General features: G+C 44.7%; 1 protein-coding gene across 1 annotated transcript in view; it reads left to right on the forward strand.

Annotated features, from left to right (window-relative positions):
- The window catches only part of CENPE (centromere protein E), a 1817274-nt gene that overhangs the window by 240096 nt on the left and 1549237 nt on the right, over window positions 1-27941 (forward strand). Inside the window, exons 11-13 of the mRNA XM_086962044.1 lie at window positions 3041-3170; window positions 3652-3777; window positions 20761-20919. Of these exons, the coding sequence (XP_086818170.1) occupies window positions 3041-3170; window positions 3652-3777; window positions 20761-20919 (415 nt within the window). The remainder of the gene's footprint in view (window positions 1-3040; window positions 3171-3651; window positions 3778-20760; window positions 20920-27941) is intronic.

Below are 27941 nucleotides of genomic sequence, written 5' to 3' on the forward strand. Positions count from 1 at the left end.
GCTAAGAGAATAGCGCCACCAAAAAGGATGCCGCTGCCGGCATGGAACCTGAATGTGGTGCTGACAGAGCTCATGAAAGCACCTTTCGAACCCATCCACAAGGCATCACTGCAAATGCTGACAATGAAAGCGGCCTTTCTGGTAGCGATCACCTCGCTACGCTGGGTGAGCGAGCTGCAGGCACTGACACTGCAAGAACCCTACATCCAGATACAGTGACAGGGTTGTGATGAGAACAGACCCGCACTTAATGCCAAAGGTGGTGTCCAGGTTCCACATGAATCAGAGTATTCAAATTCCTAGCTTTTTCCACAAGCCCACGACAAGCGCTGAGAGGGCGCTCCACACTCTAGATGCAAGAAGGGCAGTAATGCACTACATTGAAAGTACGAAGGAACACGGGAAGACAAAACAGTTCTTCGTGTCCTTCGCGAACAGTTTCCTGGGTAGACCAGTGACTAAGAACACCATCGCTCGATGGATCGCACAAACAATACCTCCTTCCCCGCTTGCTTGTGGCAGAATTGTAACAGGAGGGGCACAGGCCCACTCGAACAGGAAGAAAGGAGCAACAATTGCCTTTCTGGCCAACACACCAATATGCCTGGCGGCAACATGGGCTTCGAGGAAAAAGAATCCGAAGATGGCGCCTAAGGGTGGGAGCTTCTGCAGGAAGCATGCCGACATCACGGAAGGTACACCAAATGGTGGGACGTCGATGCCCACCTGGGCTACGAACAAAAAAAAAAGAAAAAAAGACTAAGATTCCGGACCCAACCACCAGATTGCAGAATATGCACAGCATAGTGAATCCAGAAAGATCTTCAAGCTGCAAAACTAACTTGACAGGTAAACTATTCGTTTTCACAGCTCACTCAACTTTATCAGTTAAACCAACGGCAAAGCACAAACCTTATTTTCCAGTGTTTGTAGGTCAACCCTGCACCAGGCCCACCAATCCCTAAGGCAGGGTGCAGCATATGTAAAAGACAGAACATGTGTTTTACATTTTCTGGCAGTAAAAACACCAAATTACTGTTTTTACTAGGAAAGGGACTGGAAGCTCCATTGGCAAGTAGAGGGTTACATGCTTAACCCTCAGCTGTATTAACACTTGATGGCGGCAACCAGAGTTGGTATCAAACAATTTGTTACATTAAGCCTGACTTGATGCACAAGTTGAAATATAACTTGTTGCTACATGCAATTTTTGAATACTTAACACTTTGTTGCCCAAAGTTTCTTATGCTTGACTATGGTTTCACACAGGGCCTATCCCAAAGACTGCTTTCTACCCCACTGTGGAGTTTTGTAAATGACTCCCAGGAAAGGGCACAATGGAAGCCTTTGTGGGGGAGAGCTGTTCACTCTCTCTCGCAAGAAGCCCCATGGGTGTTAGCGTAAAAGAGGAAGCTGACTTTTGAAGGGCAAATGGCCAACACTTTTGAGAGTGGATGCTCTATTGTTTAGGTAGATCGTCTGGCACTTGGGACAGAGGGAGAACAGGTGCCGTCAGTCACTTTTTTTCAGGTGTGTGTAGCTCCCCGGTAGCCGCATCTCTGGGTTGGTCCAGGGAGCTCAGTACGCAGAGTGGGGTGGTGCCAGTTTGGAAGTGGGCAGACTCTAACTTTTCGGGATAACTAGATGCCACAGTTCGCAGGAACTACTAAGAAGACCTAGTAGCCAATTGCCTAGTGACCGCGACCTCCCCTGAGGATAAGAAGGGCTCTCCTGGCACCCTGAACTCTAATCTCATTGGATTGGTGAAGAGGACCGAGGACTCTGCAAAGAGAGGGTGCGCGGAAGTTGGAGTGCACCTACAGCACCTTGAGGCTAGGAAAGGAAAGGACTATGCTTGCTGTTTCCTGCTTGTAGAGAAGCAGTCTCCAGACCCTAGCCAGAAACCAAAGACTCCAAGGGTCAGTTGGCTGACCTCCTTTTCTCAGTACTGGGCCACAACTGCTGAGGTATCATGCCTGGTGAGGTGGTAGCTGAAGTCTCCTGATATTCATTCCTTGCCCTGTGCAGCCTAAAGGACCAAGACCAAATGCTCCAAAGTTGCACCTGAGTCTGCTGGACCTGGGCGAATCGTCGGAGTTCAGCTGGGTCCCCCAGAATGCAAGTTACAGCCAAAAGTCAGAAACTGGGTAGGTGATGAGTTGAGGCGTCTGGAGTCCAGATATATTATCGATCTGTCCACTAAATTTCCCAAAGGCATGAACAGTGGGGAGGAGCTAGCTGTTAACATGGGCTCATAGAATGGCTATTCTACGATTATTTGGAGTTATTGACTATCTGTATTTTGGCATTATGATATCTCCAAGCTGTATAATGATATTTTGGAATTCTATGAATCAATGCTTTGTGGGAGTATGCACTTTAAGCCACTATAGTTGCACTGTATATATTTGTATATATCTGAACTTAAATTTGATTCTGGAATCTTAGTGCTATTTCAAGTTAGATATGATAATTAGATCTGATTTGGTCTGTTTTCGTTCCATGTAATGTAATGTGTTTACAAGGGTCTAACAAGGGACATAAGCCGATCCACGGCAAGAGCATTTTTGCACCACTGTACTGTGATTTATTGTTCGTAATTACGAATTGAAAGTCGGTGCCAATCCATGGCTTTATAACTAAGAAGAAAACATGTTCCAATATGGTACCCACGTTGCTTACAGTGGTTTTGTTGTCCTTTGTCTATGACCATGTTAAACAACAACAAAAAAACTATATTAACATGTCCGACGCGCGGTGATAACACCGAAGAAGGCTACAAGCCAAAACGCGTCTGTTTGCTTGGCAGAAATGAGTAATTAAAAGCTTGCCTTAACGTCACCCCACGAGTGCTGCTTTTCTTTGTTGGACATGAAGAAATCTGGATATATATATATATATATATATATATATATATATATATATATATATATTACTGCTCGTCCTTCTTGGACTTGTATTTGAACTGTTGAGATGCTTAGTTGTCTTGAAACATGATAGGATGCATTCTAACTATTGAATTTGATATATCTTTCTTCAGAGGGTTTATTAATTACAGAGACAGTAAGCTGACAAGAATTCTCCAAAATTCCTTGGGAGGCAATGCAAAAACTGTCATAATCTGCACAGTAACACCTGTGTCCTTTGATGAAACTCTTAGTACTCTCCAGGTAAGACAAAGTTACATATGAGCACTTAACGCGAGTAGGCTTAAATGCCTGCATTTATGATTACGTTCTTTTGCTTTGTATGGTGATTTCTCATTGAAGCCATCTCAATGTGCATTATCCTTAGCTTTAAAGAATCATATTTTTACTTCGCAGTTTATTTGCTGGAGAGGCAGTTTTTTGGAATAGCTTAATATTTAATAATTTTCTTTCACTGGTGTGCAACTCTGGCCATTAACAACTGCAGCCCAGCAAGTCTGTACTCTCTGTAATACTACTGTGAGGAATATTGATTTGCATATTATGAACATAGTGTTATTGTTGAAACCTGGACTCAGGAGCACAGGAAAAGAAGTTGTATGTCTTCAATAGGCTTGTATGAGCCAGTTTTGAAGTAAACAGGTGGTTGTTTATTTTCCCATCTCGTAAAGTATCTTTGCATCTATGGTACTAATCTAAACTAATACAAATTATGATGTTGCAGTTTGCCAGTACTGCCAAAAACATGAAGAATACTCCTCATGTTAATGAGGTATTGGATGATCAAGCTCTTTTGAAGAGGTATCGAAAGGAAATTTTGGACTTAAAGAAGCGATTGGAGGACCTGGAGGTATGTAAAAATTGGAGCTAAAAGGAGAAATTGAGGGGAAAGTACTAGATGAAGATCAGTTGTATTTCCTTAACCAGAGAATTAAGGCAAGCACGTTCTCCCTATTAAGAAAACGTCCTTTTTAAAATTGGTGAACTGCTCATGAAGTTGTTTTATGTTTGGATTTGCTTAAGAGAAACTGTCTCAAATGTACAACACTTAGAATATATTTAGAGCTGAAGTAGGACATGCTTTTGCAAGTTATTGTACTACCTGCATTTTCAAATTGCTTACATATTGATCCTCTGTATGTTCACCTCAATTCGACATGAAACCCAGAAGCCCCGTTTGATAAAAAACACGCAATGTAATTGTGGATTTTATTATCAATAGTATGTATAAAAACAGGTTTTACATCAGAGTGAGTACTACCTTGTAGGTTGAGGTCTCATTCTGATGGAGTAATGATTTTCCTGGCTCCATTGAGCACAAGGCCACAGTTGTTGAACTGCAAATTTTGTCCTGGTTGTGGCACGTAGTCTAGGTGAATTTGAGGGAGAATGTTATCAGGATTGGAGATGAACGCCTTTATCAGCTGTCCTTGGAGTATTTAGTTTACTGTCCCCTCTAATACATTATATATTTAGCATAAAGAAAAATTTAGCAATTAAGAGAAAAGGTAACATTTTAGGAAAGTGCAATTTGAGAAGCTTAGTGACTAATCACAGAGATGTGGAATTCCTATAGCCTGATGCCTAGGACATATTGTTTGGGGTCAAGGGCCAAACGTTTTCATGGGTATTTTGTCCTTGGGAGAAGTAGGCCCATACCCATGCAGCACAAACCCTTTGGCTGCCAGTTTGCAGTGCCACATTATGGATCAGGGTAGGGCACTGTCTGCAGTTTAGGTAATATTTTTTTCCACATGTTAATGCTCTTCAAACTTGTATTTATAGTTCATTAATTGAAAGCTTTTATTATTAGGATGAGCCCTTTAAGTAAGTGTTGTAAGCTCTGACTGCACTACTGCCGGTGATTCCAGTGTAAAAATGTGTACACACGTTTTCAAAGTTTAGCAATATGAGGCTATGTATAATGCTCCCAGAATGCTCTGTTTTGATGCAAATATTTGCAGAAGCTCGAAATCAAGATTTTTTTTATACATATTTTATTGAGCTGAGCATCTTCCCCCCCCTCTGTTTGCATCTCTTTATCTTACCCTTTCTTTATTGTTTGCCATCTATACCTTACCCATCTCTCGCTTGCCTCTTTCTACCTCACCATTCTTTCATTTCTCTCTGCCTCACAACTCACTGCCTCATCGCTCTTTTCCACCTCTTATACACTATCTAGCCTCTCAATTTACCTCACCTATTGGCCTTCTATGTCTCTTTTTATTGATGTCCTTTTTCCCTCACCTTTCCCATTATTTTATTTCTTTCTCTCTACATTGCTCTCTCTACCTCTTCCATTCCATCTATCACTCCCTTTGCTTTCATCTCTTTCTGTCTTCTTCACGGTTTCCGTTCACTCTCTCTACTTCCAATATATCGCTCGTTTAATACATCTGTCTTACCGCTGTCTCTCTCTCCCTATTTCACCATTCTCTACTTCTCCCTCACCCCTCCTCTTTATTTGCCTCATCTCTCTAACTCATCAAGACCTCTTTTCTCTCTACTTCTCATATCTTTCCATTTTTTAATCCCACCGGCTCTACCTGCCTCTCTGCCTCGCTACTTTGTTTACCTGACCTGTTATTCTGTGCTTCACCTTTCTTTTTGTGCTATCTCATTATAACTCACCTCGCTTCCTATCTTATTTCTCTCTAGACCTTGCTCCTCTGGTTGGCACCTTTCTTACCAGCCTACATTTAAAACTGCATGCCAGGCCTCTAATAAAGCATTGGCATAGCCAATAGGTCTCGCCTTTGGGACCTTGTACGTTTTTAGCCATGCAACAGTTGATGTTATTGCACCAAGGATATTGTGCTGCATAACTAAATACTTAAAAGGTCCCAAAAGTGAGACCTATTGGCTATGCCAATGCTTGTTTATTATAGTTGAGGGTTTTAAAGAGTTCCAGGCGACCCAACTCTGTAAAGGGACCTCTAACCTACTTGAACCATGGAATTCTGGACATATGTTCCAGGGTCATACAGTCTGTTAGGATTTGCTGGGTAAGCTTTAGCTCCTTATTTGGCCAGCACTTGAGCCAAAACACTAGGGGACGCAAGGCAAGAGTAACACATAAAAAAGAACCCCCAGTTCCTCATGAGCTATCTGGTTCGATAAACAGGTTGGCATTCCTAGCAGGCCCTTTAGAAAGCTGCTCTCTGCCACCTGCAGCACTTCTGCTGTGGTATACCCCCAGACTTCACTACCTTAACATGCTGATGACACATCCTTAGCCAGATACATTTTCAGAATGGCTGCAATTGGGTGCTTGCCCATCTTAGCAGCAAAGCTGAAAATAGCTGCAGTTATTAGTGAGCTCCCCCTTTTTTTCTATAGTATAGGGGGGCCCCACTTCAGGCGATCACCCAACAGGACCCCCAGGTATAAGGAAACTGCATTGTGTGGACCTTCAAAGGAACCTACAGAAAAGGAATACTTTTTCGTGGGACGAGCCCCCTACCTGCAAGACTTAGAATTTTGCATTATTGATCGCTAAATCACGGAACCCCTTAATATACGTAAAATCATTAAGAAAACCCATTTGTACAAAACCGATACGATAGCTTCTAATTTCATGATAACATTTTAGAAAAAGTAAAACTGTAGCAGCAAATAAAATCGTCCAAAAAAAGCAATGTGCAAATAATTTTTAAAAAGGTGCGGCAACGGGCAAAGTTGCAAGTGCTTCTAAAGTGCAATGCCAATTAAAGTGCTAGTGCCTTTTTTTATCATAAATAGCAGCTACTACTACAACATCAAAGTCCATTTTTAGAAACAATATGGCTGTAGCAGCTGATCACATCATTCATCAATAATAACCATGAGCAAATCCTCTAATAAAGTGCTAATGCATCTAAAGTGCATTATCAAAGAAGGTGCTAGTGCCTTTTAATCACAAATAGCAGCTGCAGCATCAATAAATAAAATGAGTGTTAAAGTCCCTCTTTTGACTTTTCTAAACCATTAAAAAACTTCCAATTTTTTTCAAATTTACTAGTGGCCCCCACCCGTCTAGCATAAGCTACGTCGAAATTTCGAGACCTTTTGATTAGATTGAACCATTTCACCAGATTTCCAATTCTGAAGAATTAAGGAACGAGCTACAGTACAAGAAATAAATGGAAAAGCTTTCTCGGCCTCTGTTAACATCATTCTATCCCTGCAAAGTCCAAACAAAGCAACCGCGGCCTCGGGCAAACACTCTTCCTGATTGCTAGCTCGATATCAGCAAAAATTGCCTCCCAAAAGGGCCTCAACCGTGGACATGCAAAGAAGATATGGTGCCATCCGCCTTCCCCATCTGCCTAGCAGCAGAAGCACTTATTCTCAACTCCCTGAAATCTTTTTTTTAGGGCGGCTGGAGTTAAATTAAACCGGTCCTCCATTGGCGTCAATCAGGAGACGCTAAATGTCGAGAGACCAGTCTCCGTCAACGCTGGCTAGGCGATCGACCTTGAGGCACATCACTCAGTCGTTGCATCATCGGCGATCGACGCCGCAGCACATCACTCCGCCGTCGCCTCATCTGCGATCAACATCGAGGCGCAGGTCTCTGTCGATCAGTCCAGAGATCAAGTCTCCGTCGAAGCCAGGCCATGGATCTTTGACGTCGATTCACCACACTCCATCTTCGACGTTGAGGCAGAAATCTCCGTCGTCTGCTTTCCAACGTTGGTCGACGTTGAGAGACCAACCTTCAGAGCGGGGGGCGGCTGACGTCGAAACATGGAACTCCGTCGGCGTCTGGTAGACGTTTGACGTCGAATGTTCGGCTGCAAGGTTAAGTCCTCCTTCCAAGAGGAGAAAGTAGACATCGAGGCAGGAGTCTCCGGCGAGACGTCCATCTGTGCAGAGGCGCTCCAGATCCGAGTCGAGGCATCCATCTGAAGAAGCCTCACTTCCAGTAAGCTGGTCTTCTTCACCTTCACACACATCTAGAACCGGTTCTCCCAGTTCTCACCGAGGATCAACGTCAAGATCTCCCGAGGTGGTGATCTCCACGTCCAGCGTCGGGGGGACACCAAGATTCCCCAACCAGTCCTGCACAAGAAGTGAACTCCCCTCCTCCTGCACAGTCTCCTGAAAGTCGAGAGATGCAAAGATCACCTTCCATATGTTGCCATGATGGAACAGGCCTTTGCATCGTTGGTTGACGGCCACAGGGGAGCAGCATTCCTTTAGCCCTCTTCACAGATCTCAGTTTGCTTGTCTGGTACAGGCTGTGTATTGGGCACGTTCTCCTTCAAGAGCCAGAGCTCGCAGCTGCACTCCTGCGCCCTCACACCGAAAGAGGTCTAGATCCAGAAGCAGGTGAAGAACACTCAGTTCTCCAACTCAGTCCTCTTCTTCCACTCGTACGTCCCTCAGACTAGTCACCTACTTTGACAGACAGTCCGCCGTGGAGGGTCTCTCCGGTGTATGATGTCTCCACCTTTCAGGACACTCTTGGTTGAGGGGCGGGCAAGCTAGGCATTCCTATGCCAACTAGTCAAAGTAAGTCCTCTGTGATTTTTGAGACTCTACACCAGAGAGCAGCTTCTAGACTTCTGCTACCATTAGTACCAGGCCTCATAGAGCCAGTGATGGACATCTTTCTCACACCGGCGAGTGTTAAGACTGCTTTAGTGAGTATCTTAAAGTACTGCTCCCCAGAGGACAATCCACTCTTCCTTCGAGCCGATCCTTCTCTAGATTCTGTCATAATTGCTGCGGCAAAAGAAGACCCATGCTGTCGCTTCTTCCTCTACTGTTCCGCCAGATAAGGAGAGTAAAACACAAGATTCGTGGGGAAGGAAGGTTTGTGGCACTTCGGCCTCTATGTTGAAGGTCTCCGATGCATCGGCTCTCCTGGGCCGCTACGACCGTTCTCTGTGGGACTGCAGAGATTCACTGAGAAGTTGCCGCAGGATGACTGCAAATATTTCGAAGAGATCTTGCAAGAGGGCAGCTTGGTGTCTAAGCAGGTTATCGGTGCTGCAGCTGATGGGCTACCCTTTCGGCTCATGTCTATGGGCATGGGATATGCACAAGAAGAACATCTTGGCTCCGACTTACATCGCTCAAGCCAGAAGCGCAGTCACGCATCCTGAATCTTCCCTTCTCCGGTTCCTCTCTATTCGGGGCTCACACAGACGAAGAAAGGTCCCAAATGAAAACAGAGCTGGACACATTGAAGGCAGTGGGGCTTGAAAAAAAGAAGGAATTCCGCAGGAGATTCAGACCTTACAATCGGTGATCCTCCCAACAGAGGGGTTAAACCCCTCATTGGCAGAAAAATTAGGATCAACAAGGTCAGCAAAGATCTCCGTATCGGGGCAGGCGTTCCTCCATACGAGGAGGAAACCAGTGTCAAGGAATCCACTCCGCCAAGACTGGTACAAACAGCTGCACTTTCCATCAATTAAAAGCATTGACTGAAACCCTGACGCGCTTCGAGAAGTCCTCTTTATCAAAGGGTGAACAACAGTCTGAGGGCAAACACGTCTCCACCTTCCTTTCTTTAGCATTATCGCAGGCCCTGATTGGACGCCTCTCAATGAGATAACTGCGTGGCTTTCTGGTAGGTGAAGTCCGAATTTACCCACAGATGGAAGCGCTCGATAATTACATGCTGGGAAAAGCTCTCCCATGAGCCCTGGATTCAGGAGCTCCGTGGTCCCCACCTTCGGGAGTGGTGCAGGCTCGGCGGCAGGACAGCCGCCTCAAACATCGCGCTCAGTGGGGGTCCAGAAATTGAACCTCAGCTCTTTGTACCAGTAATAAAAGCTGCTAATGGGGAAACTGCTGTCCTTTGTTCGAGTGAGGCTCAATTTCTGGACCCCCACTGAGCACGATGTTTGAAGCTGTCCTGACGCCGAGCCTGCACCACTCCCGAAGGTGGGGGCCACTGAGCTCCTGAATCAGGGGCTCGCTGAGTGGAGCAAACGGATGAGGATTAAGGCAGCACGCTTTCTAGGGCTCGTCGGAGAGCTTTTCCCAGCATGTAATTATCATAAATATATGTGTTAAGACATAAATATTCAAATAGACCTATTTATAAAATTAATAAACAAACACATATTTCCACCAATAACAGGCGGTAAAGCTGGGCGAAATGTGGCATATAAAACCTCAAATCTGTATACCTAGATATCAGAGAGGTCTCTGATATCTGGTTTTATGTCAGTAAAATTTCAAGCTAACTATAACTGGTGTGAAACCTATGTTTTTTTTCAGTGAATTTAATAGGTTTTTTAAATGCTAATTCCTAACTATAACTGGTGTGAAACTTATGGTTTTTTTCAGTTATATATATATATATATATATATATATATATATATATATATATATATATATATATATATATATTTATATATATTTATATATATTTATATATATATCTCCTTAAGCAACCTCCAAACACTTAAGATCGGCAAAGCTATCAACAGGAGACGGACCACAGGATCTGGCCAAGAATAGTTTATTGGCACAGGAAAACAGCCATGACGCGTTTCGAGCTTCTAGAGCCGTTGATCACACACACATAGCCGTTACATTCACTGCAAAAAAAAGACAAAAACATGTAAGTCCCTGCCTCCCTGAGACTCAGCTGAAAAGTTTTACAAAAGCTTTTTTTTCCGCATAAAACCAAATGCAATGAATAAAACCGAACTAGTAAATTTCTATTAACTGCTTAAAAATATGCTGAATCTCAACAAATGCGACCCTCTCCATACGCGATGCCTATTTAACTGTGAGTAATTCAATATCGGCAAAAATGCCACTTATTGGCGAATAAAGTGCATCGACATTAGAGCTCAAAAAATGTTGTGTAGCCGGATAAATCCAATAATTCTAACAGACCTTTCTAAATAAAAATACCCCAACCTAAAGCTCAATGTAAAATCAGGGAGGATAGAGAGAGAGAGAGAGAGAGAGAGAGAGAGATATGTATGTATTTTATTTACACAGTTACCCAGTAGCGATAATTAGGTCAGCTGTTGAATAGGAAAGCTTTTTTTGTGTTGCTAATAAGTTTGGGCCAGTTTGATGAATCTCTACAAGACTTTAAAAATGTGCTATTTTTGACTGGTTTGACCATGGAAAGTTTTGAGGTGAGCTACAGACAACATTATATAGAAATCCCACATCTGGCAGCTTAGTTTTACATGCCAACAGCCAAAGAGCTTGATAACTAGTATACCCTTTCAGGAACTATTACATATCAAATGAAATTGCTCAGTGCCTACCACCTTTATGAAGGCCAAGGATAAGGCCTTGTCCAGATTTAGGTCTAGAGGATATCCAGATAAGGCATTACAACAAACAGAATACAGAATGCAAATGTTTGAAAGAGAAACTCTATTAAAAAAGAAAAACAGGGATGGAAAGGATCAAGGAGAAAATGTGATGAGAATAATTGAGTTGTTCTACTGACTCATCTCACTTTTATAATATCCTAAAAAATAGTTGGAGAATGTTAAACACTGATCCTGTTTAAGGCCCTATAATACCGTCAAGGCCAGTAGTCGCATACAGAGAAGGCACTTCTCTAAAGAACATGCTAGTTCACAGTAATGTTTCACAGAAAGTTTAAGAAACCCAGGATTACATGAGTTTTCCCTTGCATGAAATGTAAGGCATGCTAGTACTGTGCTAAAGTTAAGGAATATGAGATTCGGGATAAGAAAAACAAACCATTCACAAAACTTGAACTGTAATTCCAGTTTTGTGGTATATTGCCTAATCTGCCCATGTGGACGTAAAAATATTGGGAGCACGATGCATATGGCCAGAAAAAAGTGTCAGACACATGTGTGCTATAATGAAAGTGACCTGACATTTTCAGACAGCATATCAGGGCAATAGGGATCTCTTAGGAGATTTTTGTGTGGATCAAATTCCGTTTAATGAAAGGGTAGGAGACAGAGTTTGGAAATTGCGACAACTGGAGTCAAAGTATGTAATAGAAATGCAGACTAAAACCCCGAATGGCTTAACAGTGATGAAGAGATGTGGGTACATATAGGTTAAAATATACATCTGAAAGACACAGGTTAGTGTTAGATTCCTTACCTTAGAATATCTCCAGGTGTCAGACTGGATCCGGAAAGTTTTGCGTAGCAGTACCACTGCACGTCGGTAGGCGTAGTCTGCGGCTCCGCGTCCGTCGTGGTCGCCGGGATGACGTTGTCTGAGTACTTAGACACAGCACCTTGCGCACTGACGTCAGTTCTTCTTTTTTCCGTGCCAGCAAGCGCAGATCCGGGAAGAGCAGTACTCCTAGACACTTTTTGACTAACTTTTTCAATCTCTTTTGGATCTTCTCGAGTCGATACTCTACTCCGGTGCCGATAGGGATGCCTGGGTTCAAACTCTGCGAGAACTGTAACCGCATGATGTCTGTTACTGACGGTGCCTTTACTGTCTCTGGGCCGACCACGATGACTCACTGAAGGCATTCCTTCCTTCTGTCCGGGGAAGTGTAGTGCAGGTGTTCACGGACACCACCGCCATGTGGTACTGCAACAAACAAGGTGGGGTGGGGTCGTGGACCCTTTGTCAGGAGACTCTGCGCCTCTGGACATGGCTGAACACCAGGGCATCACCCTGGTGGTTCAACACCTGGCAGTCTCCCTGAACACCAGGGCGGACGAACTCAGCCGCCGGTGCATGATGGATCACAAATGGCGTCTGCTCTCGGACGTGGCGCAAGGCCTCTTTCAGCAGTGGGGAGAGCCTTGGTTAGATCTATTCGCCACAGAAGAGAACGCGCAATGTCATCAGTACTGCGCACTGGAATTTCCAAGGCGGCACTCGCTCGGAGACGCTTTTCGTTGAGAGTGGAGCTACGGTCTATTGTACGCCTTTCCGCCTATACCACTTCTGCCCAGAGTGTCGGGGAAGATCAAGCGTGACCGGGCCCAAGTCATCCTTGTGGCTCCGGACTGGGCACAAGCTACTCAGCATGTCAGTCGATTTCCCCCCCCCCGAGTAGTCTGCTTCTTCAGGAGGACCTTCTGTCGCAGCAGCAGGGGACGGTCCTCCACCCGAACCTGTCCAGCCTCCACCTCCATGCGTGGAGATTGAGCTGCGGCAGTTGAGGCAATTTGACTTTCCTCCTGAAGTCTGTGATGTGATTCTGGCAGCCAGGCGTCCCTCCACAAAATTGGTATACGCCTGCAGGTGGAATACATTTGTGTCATGGTGCACAGCAAAGGCTGTGGATCCTCTTTCTGCCCCCCTATCAGAGGTTCTCCTCTGCCTTCCCTCTCTTGCCCAGCCTAGCTCTGCTCTGGGCACTCTTAAGGGCTGCCTCTTGAGGCTTCCTGATCAGCCATCTCTTTTCAAGTCCCCTGTTGTAAATAGATTCTTGAAGGGCACCACGCACATGTTTCCTCCTGTTCCTTTCGTGATGCCTCAGTGGGACTTGAACCTTGTTCTAACCACTCTGATGTGCACTCCCTTGGATCCGCTTCACAATTGCCCTCTTCGTCTTCTGACTCTTAAGACTGCATTCCTGGTTGCCATCACCTCTGCCAGGAGAGTGAGTGAGCTCCAGGCTCTTTCTTTGAAGCCTCCTTTCCTTTCTGTCCATCCGGACAAAGTTGTTTTAAGAACGCGTCCTTCTTTCCTGCCCAAGGTGGTTACGGCCTTTTACATCGGGCATTCCATCAATTTGCCTACCTTCTTTCCACCTCCGCACCCTTCAAAAGAGGAAGAACAGCTCCACCGACTGGACCCAAAACGTGCGCTATCTTTCTACCTTGATCGCACACGCCATTTCCGGGTGGACGACCAGCTCTTTGTTTGCTACGTGGGTACGATGAAGGGACGGGCGGTGTACTAACGGACCTTCTCTCGGTGGATCATGTTGTGCATCAAGGTTTGTTACTTATTGGCTAGAAAGGAGCCCCCTGTTGGGCTGAGGGCCTATTACACTCGGGCCAAGGCGGCTACTACTGTCCTGGGTCGGGGAGTCCCCTTGCAGGACATCTGTCAGGCAGCTACATGGGCCTCGCTGCACACGTTTGCTAGACACTACTGCCTGGACAGCCAAGTCCGGAGAGATGGCTTTTTCGGCCGTTCCGTTCTCCAGGACTTTCTGGTGTGATCTTGGTTTGCAGACCCACCGCCGTGGTTGGTATTGCTGGGGTATCTATTCTAAGATAAGGAATCTAACATTAACCTGTTTCTTTCAGATGCACAAGTTACTTACCTTCGATATCTGTAAGAAACAGTAGTTGGTGTTAGATTCCTTACCGCCCCACCGATCCTCCCCGTTCTGCGAACCGATATCTAGGGTTAAGGACATCCCTTTAAAGGCCCTCGTTTCATGGCACCAGTGTTGATCTCTGTCATGGGTCTGCGTTCCTGGCGCGGAAAGCTATGTACAAGAACTGACGTCAGCGCGCGAGGGCGGCGTCTAAGTACTCAGTCATCCTGGCGACCACGACGACTGACACGGAGCCGCAGAAGACTCCTACAGACACGCAGGGGTACTGCTACTCAAAACTTTCCGGGTCCAGTCTGACGCCTGGGGATATTCTAAGGTAAGGAATCTATCACTAACTACTGTTTCTTAGATATATCGTTACCGAAGGTAAGTAACTTGTGCGCCAAGGAGTTGCTGTCGAGATCCCAGTATCTGTGCAGAGGCCAGTACTCGGGCTGCTATAGTAAGCAGGAATGCCACATTCGTCACAACTTTAGTTGCACTAAAAAAAAAAGTGCTGAGCGCGCTGTCGAGTAGCAGGCAGAAGTAGATTCCTGCTTGTTCCTCAGGGGGACTGCTGAGTGCGAGTGGTGCATTGGCTGCACAGCCGTGAAAGTGATCTCAGGCTGCAAGGGTGCCCGCAAGATGGCGCCTATGCTCAAAAGCCAAATGATGGCTGTGCACGAGCTCGCGCACGTAACCGCAAGCTTGTCGCCTGCAAAAGCAGCACTTTGAAAACTCCACTCCTAAAAATTGCCTCGATCCTGCGGGACTCCGAAACAAAAATGGTGGCTGGGCCACATTAATTATAATCCCCGTGGAGCCCACGACCGAGACTGTATTTAATAAGGGCAGGGGGGTCGCTTATCCCCCCCTCTACCCAAGCCATTAAAGGCCCTGGGGAGCTCACCCCTGGGACCCAAATTTCACAAACAATTAAGGGGGGTGGGTGTCGCGTGGCCCCCTCCCTGAGCCAAGACAGTCTTTAGAGAGCCCCAGAGGCTGAAATTGGTAATAGGGCCCGCTCCCTTAGCCTCTCAAAACCCCACTTAGCCCACTCACCAGGGGCCAGCTCACATGCTGTGTTCTGTGGACCGCACCCCAGAGACATATCGTTTTTCCTGCCCGCACCGGCATAACAAGTGAAATCTGTGTTTGTTCCTGCTTGGTGGGAGCATTTTCAAAACTCCTGCCAAGCTGGAGCAAAAACAATTTGCTCCAAGTGGGCGGGAGCTGTAAAGATGTAGTCTTTTGATCTGTTTTCCTACCTGCACTGATGCGGCAGGTAAACCGATCAAAATATTCCTCCTGCCCAGGGGGAGCAGCATTAGTAGCTATTCCCTCCGAACAAGAGCAGGGCCAGCTCATGCTGCATGTGCTTATCAGTATGGTGGGTGCCCTGGGTGGGCACCAGGGCACTCCCCTTTATTAGTGCGGGCCCTGGAGGATTAGGTCCCCAAGTTCTAAGAAGGCATGGGGAGTGTGGGCGCACCCCTCCCCTTTATACTAGTGGCCCTGGAGGATGAGGTCCCCAGGGCCTAACCAGTCTCTGGGAGGGGAGCCGCAATGTCACCCTCCCTTTTAGTTTTTCTATTGCCCCTGGGGGATGGAGTCTGCTGTACCTAAAAAGGCTTGAGGGGTCATGGCCCCCCCTCTTCAATTCTTGTAGTGGCCCTGGAGGATGGGGTGCCCGGGGCCTAACAAGCTCGGGGGCGCAAGGCCCCCTCCTCTTTAATTCTTGTAGTGGCCCTGGGGGATGGCGTCGCCTAGCAGACAGCACGTATGGCGGTTTCTTCGCTGCTCCAGGTTTATCAGAGCCTGGTGCCTTTTTTCTAGGTTTGTAACCGACGGCACTTGTCTCATTTACCAGATCACATACAGCATTGTATAAAAGCTGTTTATAACTGGTACAGATACTTGTATTGAAGCCATTATCCAAAACTTCCTCAAGACTTACAATTTCTACGTGGAGTACTTATGTTTGCAGGTACAGATACCTGTTGTGACAGCAGTGGACCACAGGCATATTCATTACTATGGTAAACCTTGAACTATTCTTAATTTCAGCATCCAGGGAACTACTGTGAATGGCTATATGATCGGTTTTAGGAATCTGACGTCTACTCAGACATTCAGGTCTCTTCGGTATATAGAAACCGTTGCATTGACACGCTTACCTTCGCCACAGTGCTTCTGGAAGTGCTGGTGTCCTTTAATATAAACACTAGCCTTGATAAAGTCCTTTGGACGAAAAACGTGTTGGCTGCCAGTGTGTTTTCTAATCTGATTTTGAGAAGAAAATCAAGAGAAACTAATTTCTTACAGACTACCTTTGCTTACTATATTGGTCACTACCTATATTACAGTATGGACTAAATTTGGTGTGCCTCGGCATATGTGCATAGTATTTGTGAACTCGACAGATCTTTCCTTAGTTTTTTCTTGTTACTTGTCTCTTGGTGGTTGGAGGGAGACTTATTGCTTTGAGAGCACTACATTATATTGTACGCCAATACCACTTTCCTGCTGATTGATTGCTAAGATGTGCATTCGCAAATAGAAATTGCCCCATCTGTGCTACTTTTTAATGACCTTCAATTCTTTTAGTGGCCCAGGAGCGTGGGGCCACCAGAACCTAATAAGGCTCTGAGAGAGGGGCAACCTGCCTCAAGTCCTGGGAAAAAAAGTGAATAAAAGATCTAAGGAGGAAAGAGAGGGATACCCTGCCCCTGGGGCAAATGTATACATTTAAAAGGGAGGTGGGAGCACCCAAACTTCGTCCTTTGAGCATTGAAAGTCCCTAAGAACCCCATCCAGAGTAGTCTGCTCCTCTATTGGGTCCTGGGGATGCCACCCCTGGGACACTGTTTTTCTGTCTGCAGGAGCGTGGACAGGGAAAACCGGTCTGCTCTTACTCAGCGGGACCTGCAAAAAAGGAGCACAGAAAAATACTTAATCGCAACAGGAGGGACCAATACTGGCTCCTGCTGCACCCAGGATGGGTGTGTGCGGTGAGCTGGCAGGGCCCCAGGTGGGCACCGACTGACAGCACAGGGCTAATATAGGCTGGGGTGGGAGGGGGGGTGTAGCTATAACTTGTGCCCTAAGTTGATTATAACTCGCGCCCTCATCATGCATGGCCAATAACCCCACGTATTACATCACTCATGACCTGATCTATCATAGATGAGTGCAACATCTGAAATTACATCAATGATTAAAATACTGCATCATGGGAGCACGAGTTATAGTTACCTTAGTACACTATTTACAGTTATGTAAGACTGCTATAACTGGTGATCTACAGTGGTTTTGTTAGTTTTAAAGGGTGTGTTTTAACTGACATTTTTACCTAACTTTAAAATCCCTTTAACTGTTGCTTTTTTTCAGTGAATATGTACGACAGTTCCTAGAGGAAACGTTTGATTAAAATCAATAATTTTCATTATCTAATCTTGCCTGTCTGCATTGCTTGCAAGCTTTTCAAATTTGACAACTTGACTGATGCAAATTGTTCCTTTCATGGCTTCCAAAAGAACCCTTTTAACCCTTTTGTGTGTTGGAGTCTAGTTTAGAGAAGCATAGAGCTTAGATTACTTTGCTGGAATTGACATCATTGGCTTAACAAGGCTGAGGGATATTTAGTTGCATGATTCAACAATGTCCATTGTACAGCTAAAAGTGAAAAATGGAAGAAGGTACATTTTGAAAAGGTTTACAATAATGCCTTGCACTAGGTATGCGCATAGACATAGGCTGAACCCTACTGAGGAAACCCTATTGCAAAGACCTCTATTGTCCACAATTCACACAGGTGTGGTCTCCCTAATGAACAGAACTCTGTTGCGTAATTCTCCAGCTAAATTAGAAAATTTTAAATGGGACATGGATTTTGGATCACAAGATTTATGAGGACTGATTGTAGACGACGAAATAACCAAGTAGCAATATGAACAGGATTTCTAAAGGTACAGCTCCAACTATAGCTAGTCTAATACACTAAGTGCACCTTAGAACCTTAGATTGTAGGGGAGCGCTATTAAAGACAGTTGTCTTGGAGGTTATGAACAAGAAGGTACACCTTTGCATGCCCTGCTGCTGAGCCTTAATTTGCAAAAGTTTTGAAATTCTATAAAATAAAGCATAATATTTTGAGTACACCTTTCCATATCCAACTATTGGCTATGGGCATATGCGGACGCATTGATGCCAGTAGATATCTAAGTTTCTTGATATTCAGAAATGGCAATTACATAAATATGTAGTATGACTAGGTAAGGGTAAGGCCATTACATCCGCTGTCAGAATATTATGAATGGTTCTTTCCTCAAAAGATTCAACCAATGCTCAAACCACTTCAATGAACCTCTATCTCCCAACCTACTCAAGGAAATCATACCGGATTGCTCCCACTTTGGACCACTTCTCCTTCAAGGCACTATCACTGACAGCCTAAAGTCCAGGCAGGTTTCCCCTATCCTAAAAAAACCCCAAAGCAGATCAAACTGACTTGAACAACTTTCGACCTATCTCCAGTATTCCTACCTTTGCGAAGCTCCTTCAAAAATGTGTTCACGTCCAACTCTGTAACCACGTTGATCATTTCAGATTATCAGACCAATTTCAATCCGGTTTCCATCCAGGGTAGAGCGCCGAATCAGCTGTGACACACATAGTGGACGATGCCCCAAAAATGCTGGACCAGAACCAATCCTGTCTTTTAATCCCCCTTGACCTATTGTCTGCTTTTGTTACGGGTAAACATGACAACTTACTAGACCTTTTGGAACACCGTATGGAGTTATCAGGATTAATCCTCAACTGGTTCAACTCCTATCCCCACAATAGGTCTCAAAGAGTCAAAGTTAATCACTCACTATTGAGGACCACACCGGTCACATTAGGGGTCCAACAGGGCCCCCCATTTTCACCCACTCTCCAACCTGTTCATGGAACGTCTCAGAGAAATTTGGAGTTCATCCAACAAACACTATCACATGTACGTGGACAATACCAAACTATACATAAGTCTCTGCACAAGAATGCATCAGCTCCTTCAACACAACTCTGCAGAAAACTCCACCTCAAATAAAACAAAAAAACTGAATACCTACTTATTGCTCCACCTAACCAGTCACCTGGCATTGAAGAATGGTTGAAACATCGAACGCCCCTCAACTGCATTCCACAAGTCATTGACCCTGCAAGATCTCTGGGATTAACTCTCAACAAGATCCTCAAAATGCAGAAACACATTATTGCCACCTCTATAGGAGCGTATCACCAAATGAACATTCTAAAGAAATTAACACTCCCCCCTCCCAAAAGACTTCAAACATGCAGTGCAAGCCGTAATGATTACCAGGTTGGACTATGCTAATGCAACCCTCTTGTTTACCCATATCCATACTGGCTCCTCTGAGAGGCTTGCTCAACTCTGGTGCTGGGCACATCACCGGCTGAAAAAGAAACCACCTAATCACTCCCGATCTGAAATCCTTCAACTGGTTCTCTTATAAAGCAAGAATCCAGCAAAATAATTGCTTGCATGACGCACACAACCCTTCCAATTCAAAATCCCTACATGTCTTGCTCAAACTATAACTCTCTGGTGGTTCCAGATCATCCAGAAACTCCAACACCTTACTCCTGAAACCACAGAGAAGAAAAAGTACAACAATCCTTCTCTAGGAATGCTCCAAGAATTTGGAACTCCTACCCCCTGTAATCAGGATACATTCCTCAACTGTATCCTTCAAGAAAGAAGTCAAAGTACTCCTTATGAACAAATTTCTTCCCTAAATCCAAAGATTATCCTCCAGATTCTTCAATTTTCCTCATGACTACGACATACGGACTACTTTGTGTTTTCAACTTGCGAGTCCTGACACTACCCTCACTTTTCTAGACACTGCATGTTACTGCAGTTTTCTTGACTGATATTTTTGTTTTTATTGGTGTATCACCTCATTGTAAACCTTACCCTTCCTTTCTTAGTACTACTTTATCCAGAATTTTTCTCATATATGATATTATTGCTCTGCTCAATAGTAAAGCGCTCTGATACCCGCAAGGGTCATGTACGCGCTAAATAAAACTATTAAAAAATGGTGTCAACATGGATTGGTGTATACTAGTGGAGAATGTAACCTATGAAAATAGAGGTTGTGTATACACATTTGTAAAAGTGTGGGGGCCGCCGAGAAGAGGGTTGGGTAAAACCATAATTGACAGACCGCTTAATTGTAGGTTGAACCTACTAACCGAACCTTGAATAGAACTGGATTGTAGGAAATTACGACACGTGACTTGGCCTGTGCGGTGTGGTGACTATGTATAACCACATGCGTGCGGGGGTTATTTTCGCACTGTGCAGCTTTTTTCCAAAAACCGCGTTACATGACGAGCTCAGCTCGTCATCCGCACACGACCACCGTGGCTGATGACGAGCTGAGCTCGTCATCAGCAGCGAAGGGGTTAATTATGCTATTTATAATGCAGAGTGATGTAAATGTATTTGGTATTGTTTCAAGGGTGGTGATAAAACAAATTGTAAAACGTAATACATTTTATTGTGGAAAAAAATGTTTTAGATGTGAAATTGAAACTCCGTCTGTTAACTAATATTTTTTTAGACTTCTTCTGAGACTCGAACTAAGGCAATGGCAGCAGATGAACGTGCACAGTTGCTAGAAGAAATTAAACTTCTTCAGATTGAAAAAGAGGAAAGGATGAGGAACCTGACTAAAATTGTAGTCATACCCTCATCACACGTATCTCATGAAGATTTTCGGGTAAGCTGGAGAATCAGATTGCAGAACAGATTCATATGTATATTGGTCTTTTCCATAATGTGTCCCTAAGAACTTGTCTTCAAGTATTTCTTTACTGATCTGTTCCTTCACAATAAACTGCTTTCTCTTGATGTTCTAAATTTAATGTTATCTATATTGCTAGCACTTTTAACCATATTTAGGACAAATATACCTCTATTCTCAACCTACAGTCTCCAAAAGGAATCTTTATATAATTAGTATGTTTTTTTTTTTAATGCATCACCAAGTATTTATTAGACTGAGTGCCTGACAGTTGATTTAGTACATGTATTAAGTCTTGATTGACGAGAACCTTTTTGATTACATTTGTTCCTGCATGGAGGAGCCATATGCTCTTTCCTACTGTATACAATTCTCTGCCATCTTCTCTAGGACTGACAGGTCAGTGGTCTCAGAAGTCAAATGGAGCGCAACTTTAAAAGGTAGATTCAAGGACCTGCATTAGTGGCCTGTCAGGGTGGCTCTTTCAGCTGGTACACAGCTCTCTACCCATAAGGACTCCATTAGAGGGAGACCCAGGGCGAGGAGTAGTTATAACTGCCACTCCAAAAACAGGCGCTGGATCTGTCCAGCATTTCAGACATAGTTGTTGAGGATTGACTCAATACCAATTTACTGGATGTCTGTTCAGTCTAGCCACACCCATTAATGCTGAGACATCCTTGTGTTGCTTGACTTTGACAAATAGATGTTCAGTGTTGAACTAAAAATTCCCCAATCTCCTGCAGAATCACCACAGCAAGATGCTCCTAATCCCTTTAGATAACATCGTACAGACACTATTACAGCCCCTGAACCTTCACCTGCCACCATGGTACAGATCGTACCTATTAATATTTTGTCTCCTTAAAATAAACTTTCAGTGCCTTCAAACCTGAAAATATTCTGTTCTCTAGTGGCTCCACCATATAGTATTTCCAGCACTTCTGCTATTGCTTTGTATCCACCTATCAGTAATCTGGTGGTGCCGTCATCGCTTGAAAAAAGGCAGAAGAAAACTCTAAAGCGATCTCCTGGCAGTCACACAGATAAGGATGCAGACTGTCACACGTCAGACACACAAATCAAGTCTCATGTTCTTCCAATCAATGATATTACTACTTTACATTTAGTGTTAATCTAAGAGGAGCGTTAAAATTAAATATTCTTTTTGAGACTCCTAAAAACATTTGTCGGTCATCGGGGAAAATGCTCAATGAAAGCTCTCAATCTCTACCACTTTTGACTCTGGTACCAGGAGAATTGCATAAAAAGGGGGAACCCCATGCATCAGCCCGGGAAGCAATCTCCCTGATAGGGAGAGCAAACGGCAGGATTCCTTGCACGGAGAGAAGTGTAACTGTCACAGGTGCTTCTCTGGAAGTGGTTGAAGCAAATGTCATTTAGTACCGGTATGATTAAGCTTTCAGAGTTCAAGCGGTTTGCTGAAAGATATGAAGAAAGACTTCATGGATATCCCTAATGTAGTCATTCTGATGTCACACAAAGTGGCAGATAATGCATCATCTGAGTATTGTCTTCCATTCTCGTACATTTCTCTCCTTTCCACAAAGACTAAGATGTCACACTTGAAGATCGAAGCAAACACGTGGAACGCTATTGGCTCATCCTATGAGAGTTGTAGAGAGGTTGTGACTTACATTATTCAGAGGGTTCAGGCTACTTTTGGACAGTCATACCAGCTACCAACATCTTGGCTGAGAAAGGTCCACCACAAAAGGAGGTCTTTGAGAGGTGAGACTGTGGTTGGAAGTTTCAGAACTGCAGACAGTGGTTCCCTTACTTACCCCAGTATTGGAACTTTCATAGATTCCCATGCTTTGTATCATTCCCAGTCGTCGGAATGGGAGTCTCAGTAATAAAAATACCATAGCTGTAGCTACAAAAGACAATGGAAAAAGGCTTAGGCCTCATTCCCTTTTGTAGCATATCACCCTCTTTGTATAAAAGAGACCAAACTTTGGCATCAGCCAATCAGAAGTGCCTCACCACTTAGAACCTTCCTGAAGGAACCTCAGAGCCTCAGATTTTCTACCGCACGTTGTGCTTAGGAAGTCTCCTTTGTGCTCTGCTCAACTTCTACTCTTCAAAAGGATTTTTCTTCAGGATTTTCTTCAGAATCTTTCAGATTCACTTCAGGATTGTTGCTGTCTTCCAGGATGTCGTAGATTGAGAAGAAAATAGCCCTTTTCAAGCCTTGTTCCACCTGTGGCAAGAAAAGGCTTTTTGTGGAGGATAAGCATAAGGACTGCATATATTGCCTCTATCCTGACCACCAGGCTGCTGACTGTAAGATCTGTCACACCTTTTTAACCAAAACCCTCCGGGACCGTGAGGGTAGGCTCTTGACATGGCTTCAAAAGCTTAAATCAAGGAAGGACACTGTCTCAAGTGAGTGAGGATGCAGCGTCGATGTCTTCTACGAGAAGGTCAGTGAAGAGGAGTAGGGGTTCCCCTTCTTCTTTGGAAAGATCTTCAAAGGCATCAAAAAAGACCCCCAGTGAGTCTGAGAGCCCAGGTCCCAGCAAATCTCCTCACAAAAGTGTAAAGGAGAGGGAAGGACCAACTACGCCTTCTACAGGTGAGTAGAGTGCCACATCCTTCTAAACACCTTCCTCCCAGTCTTCTGAGAGGAGTTCAAAGTCCTCGACGATGAAGACTGCGACGGCGGAAGTTCCGTCGATAAACACCGAAATCAGGTTTGACGTCGAAGACAGTCGACGGGGGGTTCGTCTACGAAGCTACCGTCGACGGCGGCGTCCTCACCGTCGACGGAGAAACCGAAGACGCCATCGAAGACGCCATCGACGACTAAGGTGCCGTCGACGACTAAGGTGCCGTCGACGACTAAGGTGCCGTCGACGACTAAGGTGCCGTCGACGACTAAGGTGCCGTCGACGACTAAGGTGCCGTCGACGAAGTAAGTGACGAAGGCAAGTAAGCCTCTTCCAGTTCCGTCAACGCCTGCTACGCCTACAGGGGCTCCGGCTTCATTTGTGACGCCTAATTTTCCGGCTCAAGCTTCCCCTCAGCCTCAAACGTCCTTCCATCAGGATTCCTCTGGATTCCAAGAGGCCCATGATGATGATGATTCCTCGGATGAGGACCAGCATTCAGATCATGTCTCTAATCCCGATACAGAATATGATGAATGTCATTGAACATCCCTCATCACCAGTTCCGGACCCGGCGGACTCCCCGCCAGAGGACATTGGGGGCTTTCATCAGCTGATGGTGAGAGCTGCTGCAAGATTTAAATTGGCCATGCCTAAAGTTACTACAGATTGTTTCTTATGATTTTAAGGAACCCTTTCGGAAAACTACTAGGTCCATTCCTATTGTGGATCACCTATGGAAAGAGGGCATAAAGGCTATGAAACACCCGGCGACGGTGGTCCCGGTGCTACCGCGTCTAGATAAAAAATACAAGGCGACTGATGATGCTCCTGCGGCCTTAACAGGTCACCCAAGGCCAGACTATGATCTCGCAGGCGGCGCAGAGAAAATCACGTAACCCTTCTACTCCACTAACTCCTCCCGACAAGGAAGGGCGGAGGTTGGATAACGTGGGAAAGAGATTCTCATTGATGGCAAGTTTGCTGGTGCGAGCGGCTAATGCCCTAGCGATCCTGGGTAGGTACGACTGCCAGCTCTGGTGCGATGTCGCCCGTACCTTGACCAGCTGCCTCCGGAATCCACGTCTGAGGCAAACAAGATTTTACAGGAAGGAGAGGCGACGTCGATGGAAATAGACTGTGCAATGGATATTGCAACAACGGCATTCCGTTCATTGGGTGGAGCGGCAGTACTCCGTCGCCAAGGATGGCTTAAGGCTACTTGGTTTCGGCCTGAAATCGACAACAAGGTCTTGGATCTCCCCTTTGATGGAGAGGCATTGTTCGGCAAACTCATTGACGACACCCTGCAAGAGATAAAGAAGGACACAGACTGCCAGGTCCTTGGGGACCCTTCAATATAGGAAGTCTCCTTTCAAGGGATCCAGAGGCAGGGGTGGTAATTACAGAGGATCCTTCCAACAGCAACCATATTCCACCACAGGCTCAGGTTCCCAGCAATACCGTCAGCCTTATCAGCAGCGGCAGGGCCAGTCTACCAATTACTCCAGGCCTTATAATAAAGGAAAGCAGGCTGGACGAGGACGGGATTCGTCCAAGCGCTAATAGCGGCCTCTTGGCTCTTCCTACTGGACCCTCCTTCAGGAAGTCATCATTTGGAGGCAGGGTCAACAAATACCTTCAAAACTGGTCCAGGATAACATCGAACAGGACTTACCGCCTTAAGTGGAAACGATTTTGTTGTTGGCGTAGGAAACAAAGCATTGATCCTTTCAACTTCAAGCCTCATCAGATCCTACCTTACCTTCTGTCCTTGGCCAAGTCGGGACTCGCTCATTCATCAATTAAGGTCCATTTGGCTGCTTTGTCACGGTTCAGAAGGACAGGATCCGGTCCTTCCTTGTGGTCTTCCATGATAATCACGCAATTTCTTAAGGGCTTGTTCAGGGTCTATCCACAGGTGAGACCGCCCCCTCCTTCATGGCATTTTAATCTGGTCCTTTCTCAACTCATTAAGGGTCCATTTGAACCAGTCCATCGTCCTGACATGAAATATCTTTCGTGGAAATTGGCTCTCCTTCTTGCTCTCACGTCGGCTCGGCGTGTTGGAGAATTACAGGCTTTGACCATCCAAGAACCTTTCCTTCAATTCAAGAGAAACCCTGTGATCATGAGGACTAATCCTAGGTTCATGCCAAAGGTTCCCTCGGATTTCCACTTGAGTGAACCGGTCATTCTGAAGGCATTCTTCCCTCAACCTTCTACGTCAGCAGAAAAAGCATTGCATTCGTTGGATGTGCAGCGATGCTTGAAATTCTATTTGGAACAAACTAAAGGTTTTCGTAAATCTTCTCAACTATTTGTAGCCTTCGGGGGTCCTAGTAGGGGCCTTCCGCTATCCAAACAGGGTGTTTCGAGATGGATCACGAGTGCCATTCTATATTGTCACAAGGCTGCAGGAAAACCTCTGACTGGAAAGATCCGAGCACATTCCACAAGATCTGTGGCTTCTTCAACAGCCCTCTTCGCGGGGGTGCAAATTAAGGATATTTGCAGAGCTGCGACCTGGAGCAGCGTTCACACCTTTTACCAAGCATTACTGCTTGGAATCTCTGCAACGAGATGATGCAGCAGTAGGACAGGCTGTCCTGAGGAACCTCTTCCACTAAGGGTGAGATTTCCTTTCTTTCCCACCTTCCGTCTTTCACATTTTGTATCTAATGTCATGTTGTCTATTGCTATAATTTACGATGCAAAATGTGATTATCTTGCCAACTGCTTGCTACTCTGATACAAAGCATGGGAATCTATGAAAGTTCCACTACTGGGGTATGAAAACAAGTTACTTACCTGTAACTTTAGTTCCCCAGTATTGGTAACTTTCATAGATTCCCATGCGCCCACCCACCTCCCCGAGGAAAGCTCAGCCTACAACAGATATGGTGTCTCAGTACACAACGTTTACAAAAATCTGAGGCTCTGAGGTTCCTTCAGGAAGGTTCTAAGTGGTGAGGCACTTCTGATTGGCTGATGCCAAAGTTTGGTCTCTTTTATACAAAGAGGATGATATGCTACAAAAGGGAATGAGGCCTAAGCCTTTTTCCATTGTCTTTTGTACCTACAGCTATGGTATTTTTATTACCGAGACTCCCATTCCGACGACTGGGAATGATACACAGCATGGGAATCTATGAAAGTTACCAATACTGGGGAACTAAAGTTACAGGTAAGTAACTTGTTTTCTTCCCTTTTTAGATGCACATTTTCCCAGTGGAGAGGAACTATTAGAACTTGAAATGGCGAAGCATACTCCAAGACAGTTGGATGAACAATGTTTTGTTTTCTTTTTAACAATTTTATTTTCACTTTATGAAAAATAAAGTCAACAGAATTGCATATACAAAAGCAATGCTTCTCCATGAGAAGCAAGCCATGCAAAGCATAAATAGCCACAGAAATAGAATTACATTCACTGAGTATGAGTGATGTCCTAGGATAAACCACGCTAAAGAAAACAGGTAAAAAAACATGGGGAACCGGATAAACATTTCTCTTCCAGGGGATCCTCATCAATAGTTATAAGCATTCGAATATTCCTGCCCATGCGCGAGACCCCGGAAACACTATATTATATGTGCCACACATATATATATATATATATATATATATATATATATATATATATATATATATATATATATATATATATATATATATAGCCAAATAACATCAGAGCTGAAATATGCTGTGAAGAATTTCCACCATACATGAATAATATGCATTAAAAACATGAGCAACTACACCAAAGATTCTTTAGAAACGGTTTTAATGCGTAGAAATTCTCATAACTCACTGAAAGCATAGACAGCTCACAGGCTAGATTGCAAACACGCAGTCTAAAAAGACTAGCTGCATAGCAATAAACTGACACCGTGCCTTTAAGGCACGCATGACCCCCTGTATCCCATCATGCCTCAGGGGTGACAGTTAGGTCAGTTGTTCTTTCCGGCTCCTTCAGGAAGGATCTTGGTTACACAGCTCCACTAATTTCTGTTTTCTGACAGAAAATTGCTTCACTTTTAACAACCTTTTTACTTACTTTGACATTTTACACCTAGTCCAGTAAGAAACTGTCTTTTTCAGTCAGTTTAGTGAGCATTTTCAACTGAGAATGCCTTCACTTTTTGACAAATGTCCTTCTTGTGGCAACAAGAAGGCAAAATCAGACAACCACGACGTTTGTATCCTGTGTCTGCCCCTGTCCTCATTGTGAGCACCTGTCAGGAAGAACTCTCAAAGACGGGGAGAGGATTCACATTTATGGCCTGGCTCACAGGTTGTAGGAGAGTAGGGTCTGCAATCCTATGGTCACCCCCGATTTTTAGGTTTCGCTTGGGAACGGAG

This window comes from Lissotriton vulgaris, chromosome 3_1 (genome assembly GCF_964263255.1).
Source record: "Lissotriton vulgaris chromosome 3_1, aLisVul1.2, whole genome shotgun sequence".
Classification (NCBI taxonomy): domain Eukaryota; kingdom Metazoa; phylum Chordata; class Amphibia; order Caudata; family Salamandridae; genus Lissotriton; species Lissotriton vulgaris.